This window comes from Desmodus rotundus, chromosome 6, assembly GCF_022682495.2.
Source record: "Desmodus rotundus isolate HL8 chromosome 6, HLdesRot8A.1, whole genome shotgun sequence".
NCBI lineage: Eukaryota > Metazoa > Chordata > Mammalia > Chiroptera > Phyllostomidae > Desmodus > Desmodus rotundus.
Window position 1 is genome coordinate 90,828,131 of NC_071392.1, and position 9,968 is coordinate 90,838,098.

At 49.2% G+C, this 9,968-nt stretch overlaps 1 protein-coding gene across 14 annotated transcripts in view; it reads right to left on the reverse strand.

The window, feature by feature from the left end:
• KMT2C (lysine methyltransferase 2C) overlaps positions 1–9,960 on the reverse strand; it is a 208,016-nt gene extending 198,056 nt beyond the window's left edge. For 12 of the 14 annotated variants that reach the window (XM_053925995.2, XM_053925984.2, XM_053925991.2 and 9 more), the window contains exon 1: positions 9,005–9,406. In XM_053925995.2, the coding sequence (XP_053781970.1) occupies positions 9,005–9,165 (161 nt within the window). In that variant the 5' untranslated portion in view covers positions 9,166–9,406. Of the gene's footprint in view, positions 1–9,004; positions 9,409–9,900 lie in introns of those variants that run through there. The other 2 variants (XM_053925983.2, XR_008427049.1) reach the window with 2 other exon arrangements.
• Positions 9,961–9,968: the final 8 nt, after the last annotated feature.

The window sequence follows — 9,968 nt, forward strand, 5'->3', positions numbered from 1 at the left end:
ATAGATAAGGAGATCATTTGGAGGGTTATCAGCAGGGAGGGGGAAGGTGAAGAATGGGGGAAAAGGCACAGGAAATAAGGAACATAAATGGTAGGTACAAAACAGACCGGGGGAGGTTAAGAATAGTGTAGGAAATGGAGAAGCCAAAGCACTTGTATGTATGACCTATGGACATGAACTAAGAGAGTGCTGGAAGAAGGAGGGGTGCAGGGCACAGGGCATAAGGGGGAGAAAAAAATGAGACAACTGTAATACCATAATCAATGAAATATACAAATAAAAGAATTTGGGAAACAATGATTTTTATCGCTCATACTCAAATAAATGTTTTTGTTCTTAAATTCTCTTAATTCCCAAAAACACGTGCTTCCACTCTATATTGCTATGTAACAAGTCACCACAAAAACTAACAGATGAAAACAACACGATTTTATTTATTCGTAATTTTGCAATCTGGGCTAGGCTCAGCTGGCTGGTTCCTCAGCTAGTCTTCCAGGTGGTCACCTGGCTTGGGGCTGGACTCAGCTGGGACACAGAAAGAGTTGCGTCATCTGTGCAGGTGGTCTCAGAATGCCTCCCTCTCCCCAGTGTCTCTCCAGCAGGGTGGGCCTAGCTTCCTGCATGAGGACTCATGGTTCCAAGCACTCCAAAGTGGAAGTTTCAGGCCTTCTTAAAATGTAGGCCCCAAACCAGCACCATGCCATTTTTGCTGCATTCCCCTGATTAGAGTGAGTCAGAGCTGGCCAGCCAAGACACAGGGGGAGGTGACTGTGCAACAGCTTGAACCCAGAAGGCATAGTTCATTGGGAGTCACCAGTGTAACAGTGCACCTTCTCTCCCTTTATTTATGGACAGGTCAGTACCTTAATGTATAAATTCTAGCATGCTATAATCTCTCTATGGCTCAGCTCTCTGTAAAATAAGTGGATCGACTAAATGTCTTCAGAATCCTCATCGATTTTTTTAATTCTATAACTCTACATTGTTACTTTATATTCCTACTCCAAACACATGGTACATGCCATCAGGATCCCAACAGTCAGAAAATCGGGATTTTTTTTTGGCTAGTCTCCACTAAAAGATGGAATTAAGAACAAAACACACACACTTCTCTATGGCCATCAACTACCATATTTTGCCATGTATAATGCACACTTTTGCCCAAATTTTTTAGGGAAAATAAGGGTGTGCATTATACGTGGGTAGTACCTGAAATACCTTTTACTATTCCTGTGTTTTGTAATGACTTGTTACATAAAATTTCTTGTACCATAATGTGTTCAAAAATAAATGTTAAAATTGCTTTATAATACAAAAAACAAGTATCTAAATAAAAATAGATAATTGAATTCAAAAGATAAGGCAAAAGACTTTTTTCCCTTCAAAGTCTGGGCCAAAAACATGGGTGTGCTTTATGCATGGGAGCACATATATACAGTGAAATACGGTGTATGTTGTTTCTGATGTAAATGGAGTACATTGAGGTATAAAGATTAAAAGTGACCTAGGCATAAAAGACATAAAAAATCATTTTAAAACCACCTGATAAAAAAGTCTCATTAGGAAGACCTTACCAATTATCACTATGATTGCATTAAACAAGTTTAGGTAATGCAAATGTTTGAAATGATTTTGTGGTAACATTGCTACATCTAAAGCTTCTAGACTTGCTTTGGTTGTTTTTCATGAGTTGCTATTAAGAAGAAACATTTTAGCCTTGGCTAGTGTGGCTAAGTGGGTTGAGTGCTGGCCGGCAAACCAAAGGGTTGCTGGTTCAATTCCCAGTCAGGGCACATGCCTGAGTTGTAGGCCAGGTCCCCAGTTGGGGGGCATGGAGAGGCAACCAATCAATGTTTCTCTCCCTCTCTTTGTCCCTCTTTTCCCTTCCCTCTGAAAATAAATAAATAAAATCTTTTTAAATAAAGTTATACACAGATTTTCCACTACGCAGGGGGTCAGTGCCCCTAACCCCTGCATTGTTCGAAGGAAAGGTCAACTGTATTGGGTTTTTAAAAATGAATAGCTCTAGCCAGTGCGGCTTGGTTGGTTGAGCATCATCCCAAAACCAGAGTGTCTCTCAGGTTCAATTCCCGGTCAGGGCACATGCTTGGGTTGTGGGTATGGAGCTGCAGGTCGGTTTTCTCTCACATCCATGTTTTTCTCCCTCCCTTCCCCTCTCTCTAAAAATCAATGGACGTGTCCTTGGGGGAGGATAAAAATGTTAAAAATAAAATAAACTGCATAGTTGTAAAAATGAAAGTATATATTCTTAAGAAGTACCATGTTTATTAAGTATCCTTCCAAACCATTTTCTATGCACAAAATATATACATAGTTTGGATCTGTGTCCTTTTCACAAAAAAAAAAAAAAAACAGTACTAAACATTGCTTTGCAACTCTTGGAAATTTTTTCCTCAAATCAACAAATGTATCATACACATCCTCCCACTTGGGCACCCACAGGTCTAACCCCGCTCCTGAAAAAAAACCACACGGTTGTGTGCGGGTGGGCATTTTGTTGTTGCCAATGCTGCTCTACTGGCTTCCTACCTTCGTCTGCAGCCATGAGCATCTCTGCACACACGCACATGCGTGCACACATACATACGGGCACATATTCTCTTTTCCTGTCTCATCTGTACAGACTTTCTGAGTCTCCCTCCCCCCCTCCCAAGAGTGTTTTAATCCTTTTACTACTTTCCACACACACACTCCATATTATCAGTGATTTCTGGTAAATCACATCTTTAACCTCCTCTCCTAATCTAGCTCCTACACTCTAAGAGCACAACCCGAAACTCCCAGATATTTCTGTCCTCGGCCATCCACACCAGCAACTTCAAAATTCTCCCCTGCACTGACTGAGACCCCTCCTCCTTGCCGTCCACCCACCTCCAACCCGCCCTGGGCCCTGCCTGCCTCACACCTGGACTTGGGCAGCAGCCCATTATCTGTGCCTCCAGGGAAGGCCTCCGCTCAGTGCCATCAGGGTGGTTCTCCAAACGGCTACCATCACATCACCAAGCGTCAGAGCGCCTCGGTTCAACTGTGCGAAAGGCTGTACAGAGCACACAGAGTAACGTCACAGCATTCCTGTCCTTAGGAAGGAAGGCTGCAGACATCTGTTCTTACAACATACAGTAACCTGGGCATAAAACACTGAAGACCTGCAGCCCACTCCGGGTCCACAGACTAGATTCAGCCCCCAAGGTACAGACCCAAACAGTGCTGTAGGCCTTAATTAATTGAGAACACCTAAAGACCAAGAGACTTCAGAGAAAAATCTAAGCTTCCAGCCCCCTTTTAAAACCCAGAGTGTCTAGAAACATCTCACAGTCCCACGTGGCAGCCACCAGCAGAGCTGTCTGTCAGCTGCACCTAAGCAAGGTCTCTGGCCTCCTAGGGCCTCCAGTGTGGTGGCGTCATTCAGAATCTTAGGCTGCGTGCAACTCCTTTAAGTTACCTACCTGGTCCTTGTAAACAGTGTACAGCCCCCAGACTATAGAGCCCAAACTCACTAGCGTGGCCTTCCAGTACCCTCACAGCTTGGCACCAGTCCCCATAATGACCCTCTCCATCCAGTCACACTGCGAAAAAACACCTCTAACACTTCCCTCCACCCTCAATAAACTTATTCACATTGATACCTCACCCCCCCACGCCCCCCCTCCCCATCACTGCCCCCAGCACTCACTTTCTTCTCACTCCACCTAGCTAACTCCTACTGATCCTTCAAGGTCTAATTCAAGTACTGCTTCCTCCCAATCGCTGCAGACCCCTCTTGGCCACAGTGCACCTCCCTACAGGCTGACTGTCCCTCCCAGCACACTCCTGCCTCCGTGTTCTTTGAGTGACACGCTGCATCTAAAAAGTTACAGGACAGTTCTCAGATTTCTTACACAGCGTCAGCATTTCCCACCGTACCCGTTCGCTGCCATCACAAAGTTAACGGCAGAAGCAAAATTAAACAGTTTCGCTACCTTTCGCAGGAGGCACCTCCTAGAGAAAGCACAAAAGAGCTGTGTCATTGCTGCTTCTCCCACCTTGCGTCCTCAAGTCCTTCAAATGCTGTGGACAGAGAGACTGGACTTCCAACGGCAGATTCAGGATTGGTCTACACAGACCACAAGCATACATTTATGTGCAAGCCATCACAAGGAAAAAAAAAAAAAGACAGACAGACATCCCTATTTCACTCAATAACTTCTGCAATTTATGCTGCCAAGAAGTTCTGGAAACAGCCACTTGAGCACAAACATGATAAAGGAAATTTTTCTAAAGAGAGAAAGAAGGGATGAATGTGTTCATTGACATGAAAAGGGGACAAAGAAAAAAAAGAGAAACACACACACACACACACACATACAGAGTCCCTGGAAAGTTTATTCTCCGCTGGCTCTGTGCAGTTTGTGTTCCATCCAAACATCTCATGGATTACACACCCTATCAAATCCCATCAAGGGATCTCACCATCCCCAACAGGCGAGCGCACAGAGAGGGCATCCAGGCTCTCTGTAAGGAAAAACTGACCATTTCCAGTTTGCAAGGACAGTGAGGTTCCATGGAAGCCCCGCGAGGCACACCATCAGAGGCTTCAGAACACAAGGTGGGACAAGCACAGTATGCCCAGAGGAAACCTGCCCGTGGCCAGGTATTACCTGCAGTCTTGCAAACAGGGAGCAGAAAGGTGGTGGAGCGGTGTGTCTTGTCAGTCTGCAAACTGACTGAAAATCTAGCACAGTAGGACTAACTGAGATAATGGGAAAATGTATTAAATCACTGTTTTCAGAACGGGGAAAGTAACTTGTGACACTTAAATTTACGTGGGAATCCATGCTTATTAAGTTGACATAGTATTAGTAACCACCAATATACTGATAAAAAATTATATATTCAATGGAAAACATCGTATTCTCAAAGATGAGCCATTCCATAAACAAGGCCAACAGGCGCAGGGAGAACTGCCGCCCAACAGAAGACAGGCTGCCATTCCCGGGCCAGCCTTTCGAATAAATTAGAACATTTCAGTGCCCATTAATTGCCAGAGACCAGTAATTACCAAAAATTTCCATTTCTCGGGTTTCTTTTAAAATAAAATAAAGAATTACTATCATAAAAATTACAAATGTGCATTATCTCAAAGAGCATAAATAATAATGATACCTCTCAACGATAAACCATTGTTTTATGAAACTGCATAAAGTGCAACAGAGTTTTTTAATCACTTGTTTCAAGTTCACAGAAATGGAAATGAGAAGTTCTGTTGGGGGAGGGGCTTTACCCTGAGCTGCAGCAGAGCCATATTTGGCTGGTCCCTGGTATGACATCACTGGTCCCTAATTTTTCTACAGCTATAATGCTCAGAGCCGCCTTCTGGTAACAGTAATTGGCCTCTAAACAAAAGGTGCTGCAGGATATCACGAGTTCGTTCAGAAAGGGCCAAGGACAGTGCCTCAGGAACCCTAGCCTACTACCTGCTGCTTCCGCACCAGCCCAAGACCCTCCCCATCCCTAACTAACCCACTTGGTTGACTTGGTAAGAAATATGGTGGAATGTTTTTGTGGCTTCCCTTATATATTCTAAGGAAGAAAAAAAAAAAAAACCCAAAGCTTCAAGAAGAGTTTCCTTAACATTAACAGAAAAGTAATTAGACCCTCTAAATGTGCCTCCTCTGTGTCAGGGGCTTCTTTACCAACAGGACACCTGTGCCTCTGATAAAGACTATGAAGTACTCCAAATAACCAAACAACTAGACAGTCCTTACTGCTCTGAACTTTTAGGCAAATGTCAATTTCACTGTTCCACTCAGCTTTTGTATTACCAAAACAAACAAACAAGAAAATTACTGCCCTGGCCAGGTGGCTCAATTGATTGGTGTCGTCCCAGGTACCCAAAGGCCGCAGGTTTGATCCCTGGTCAGGGCACACACCTAGGTTTCAGGTTCAATCCCGAGAGGCAACGAATTGATGTTTCTCTCTCACATCAATGTCTGTCTGTTTCTCTCTCTCACTGACCTCCCCTTACTCTCTATAATCAATTTCTTAAAAAACATATCCTCACCTGGGCTGGTGTGGCTCAATGCATTGAGCACCAGCCTGTGAACTGACAGGTTGCTGGTTCAACTCCCAGTCAGGGCACATGCCTCAGTTGCAGGCCAGGTCCTGGATTAGGGGCCTTGTAAGAGGCAACTGGTATCTCACACACTAATGTTTCTCTCCCTCTCTTTCTCCCTTCCCTTCCCCTCTCTCTAAAAGTAAGTAAATAAAATCTTTAAAAAACAACATATTTTTGAGAATTTAAATAATTAAAAATTCTTATTTATATTCCTTTCAAATCTTGCCTTTAGGATTAATAGCTTCAATTCAAAATTCTTTAAGGTAGTAAACATAACTTTAAAGTAATAACAGTTAATGTAAAACCAGTAACTATATAACCTGTGCTTTTTAAAATTTGATAAAACATAAAAATTATCTAATATTAAATAAACCTGAGGCAAGATCTGTCAAGAAGTTATCTAATATTATAAAATAAAATGTTAAATGTGTTTACCTAATTGTCAAAAGCCCAAACTCAAAGAAAGTGTAATTAGCAATACATGCGCACCTTTTTAAATCCAAGGCCAAACACACAAACCCATTTTTGAAACATAGTGTCAAGATGTATCCATACCCTCTCACTAAACCACCCACTTAGTGACCACCCAAATCACACTGGCCATTGAAAAGCCTGGATCTCCACTGCATTTCACAAAGAATATTAATTTTCATGTCATACATAATTAATTCGCAGATACTTTCAGTATTTACAAACCCAACTGATGCTTGCTGCCTATCAGTTTCACTTTCGGGGTCTTTCCCCACTAAGTACAGGGTCTGTTCTGCGTGTATCCTAACACCAGGCAGAGGTGCCCACTCAAAACCCTTCTCTTTGCTTTCATTTCACTGGCCGGTTTCCTTGTCCATGTTTCTAAAACATTTGGAGATTCCGCCCCCTTCCAAAAACACATCTGATTTTAAAGAATTCACTAAAAAGTATGGAACCATCGAAGTTAGCACTGGACTTTATTTCCTATGAGGAATGCTGTACCAGTTTAAAATCTAAAAGAGAAAAAACTCTCTTAAGACTTAGAATTGTTCTAAACACTTTCCAAAGTCCTTATATTTTTATACCGTTAGATTGGTCTGTTCTGCAGAAACTGAAATAATAATGTGGTACCACCCCAAATCAACCTTCTTTTTCTGGTGCTCCAGAAACTACAGTAATACAAATGCGCCCATTTAGACCTCAGGAGGTATGTGTGTGGGCGAGGGGCTTGACAACAGGTAGGTGTACGCTTTCTAGACAAAGAACTCAAATCTAAAACATAAATTAATCCCAAATGTTCAGAAAGAAACCAAAAAGTGCTTTCCAAACAGAGAAAATGGGAAGCAAATTAAAACGCTAATATGTCTTGATGTTTGCTTTGAAGGATATAAAAAGTGGCAAAGTTGTTGAAAGTTACTTAAAACTCCACCTCCCTTCTCCAAATTTCACTTAATACAGCACTCATATTGGCATTTCACACCAGACATTAAATTATAATGCAAGTGGCATCCCAAACCCTAACTTTGTATGACAAAGAAGCTAATGCAGTAATATACGCATCCTCTACTAGTTTCCCTGACGGTTTGTCAGAGCTCCGTGAGGGCAGGCAATAAAATATGGAGGCAAGATGAAGGCCCTGAATCGTTTTCATAACCAAGGATAGCAGAGAAAAGAAAGCTCTCCAGTCGAGGGCTTCCTGGGGTTCTGGCAGCGCCGCTCCGCTCCGCCTCAATAAACACTACTGTTTTAACTGTGTGTCAGCAAACGCAACAATATCACTAAGTGAATTCGCCCGAACGACGACAACAACAACAACGGAGTATCCATAAATGTGCAGCTTCCCTCCGCCCCGTGCAGCCTTCCACACCCGACAACAGTTGGGCGGACGATCGTACAATGAAATGAGTAAGCGACACACGCCATGCTGCAACTTCAGAGGACGGTCACAGACCTTCCGTGGCACCCTCCGGAGCCACAGGGGCCGCGCGACTCCCTGGCACCAACACGGGTGTCTTAATTTCCAGGCAAAGCTGCCGTACAGCCCGTCGTTCGGTGACAAGACAACGCTGGCAACGGAGAGCGCGCCGCGGCACCCAGGGCCGGTGCTGCTCCGCAGCCGACGAGGACTGTCCCCGACCCAGTAACTTCCACGAAGTTCCGCGGCGCCTCGTCCGCGTCCCGGGACCGAACGTGCTCGGCGCAGCCGGCCTGCGTTTCCCAAACTTCCTGCGCGCTCAGCCTTCAGCCGCGCGCCCGCACCGCAGCAGCGCGTTTAGGTGCCGGGCAGTGAGCTTCTGGGTGGGGGAGGGGAGCAAGAAGTCCAACGACTTCCTAATAGACCGAGGAAGGAGGAAAGCGCCGGTCCCGGAGCCGGAAAAGTTAAAGGGCGACAAAGAAAAGCGGCCCCCGTCGCGCCCGTCCTCGCCGCCTGCCCCCCGCCCCCCGCCCGGCCGGGAGACCACCTGGCCGCGGCGTTTGACAGCTCGGCCGGCGTCCCGGGGCGCGCCGCTTTGTAGTTGACAATAAACTCGCTCGGGCGCCGCCAGGTGTGCCGCGGTGTTTGTTTTTTAAAAGACCCGGCGAGGCCGGGAGGCGGCCGCGAGACAGGTCGCCCCGAAGAGGGGCGCCCAGGAAGCACGGCGCAAGGGCCCAACTAAAAAGTAAAGTGCGGCGGCGGCGGCGCGAAGCGGCGGAGCCCGGCGGGGCGGGAGGTGCGGGGCGCCCGCGGGAGGCCCGGGCGCGGCGAGGGGCGCGGGGCAGGGCGGCGGGCGGGCGCGGGGCCGGGGACGCGCGGCGGGCGGCCCCACCCCCCACCCCGCGGGGGCGGCGAGCGCGGGGGCGGCGGGCCGGGCGCGCGGTGACAGCTCCGGCCCGGCGCCGCGGCTGGCTCCCGGCCTGGCTCCCTCACACTCAACTTACTTCTTTCTGGCTCTCTGGAAAGGGGAAGCGCCATCTTTGCGAGGCCGGCCCCGAGGTCTTTTGTCTGCGGCTGCGGGGCTCGGGGCCGGGGCTCCGGGCTCCTCGGGGGGTGGTGGCGGCGGCTGCGGCTGCTCCGCGCTCTTGTCCTCCTCCGACGACATCCTAGTCACCAGGAAAGACACATGGATCCCGGTCCTCCTCCTGGGGGGCTCCTCCCGCCGCCGCCGCCGCCGCGGCCGCCGCCGCCGCTGCTGCTCGGGTTCCTGCTCCCCGGCTCAGCCTCTCGCATTGCCCGCAGCCCCGGGAGCAGCAGCAGCAGGTACCGGGAGAGGCGGCAACATGGAGCGAGCAGGACACGCACTCACACACATAGGCGCGGGCGCGCGCACCTCGGCGCGCAGGGGCCGGGCGGGGGGCGGCGGGCGGGGCGGGCAGGCGCGAGGGAGGGGCCGGCGGGCGGGGAGATGCGGGCGGCGGGCGGGGCGCGGGCGGGGGCCGCGTGCGGGCGCGGCGGGGAAGCGGAGGGGTGAGGGGCGCCGGCCCGGGGTCTCCGCCCGCGCCCCTCCCCCCCGGCCGCCCGCCGCGGGGAGGAGGGGCGGGGCCGGGAGGGGGGCGTTGCGCGTGCGGAGCAGGGGGTGGGGGGTCGCGCCCCGCCGGCTGCCCCTCCCCCGCGCGGGCCGCGTCAGGCCGGGCGGCGGCGGCGAAGTTTTGACAGCTGCTCCAGTTGTTGTTGTGGGCGCCGGGCTGCGCGAGCGCCGGCCCTTCAGCGCCCGCCCCCCCGGGCCGGGGAGGAGGAAGTTTTGCGGTGGTGCGTGTACCGCACACAGACACACACTCTCGACCGTGGTCGCGCGAGGGCCGCGCCGGGCATCCCCCGGGCGCCCCGCACCACAGACCTCTCAAACTCGCCGCCGTCTCGCCCACACACGGCCGCCGCGACGCCCCCGCCCCCTCCCCCACCCAC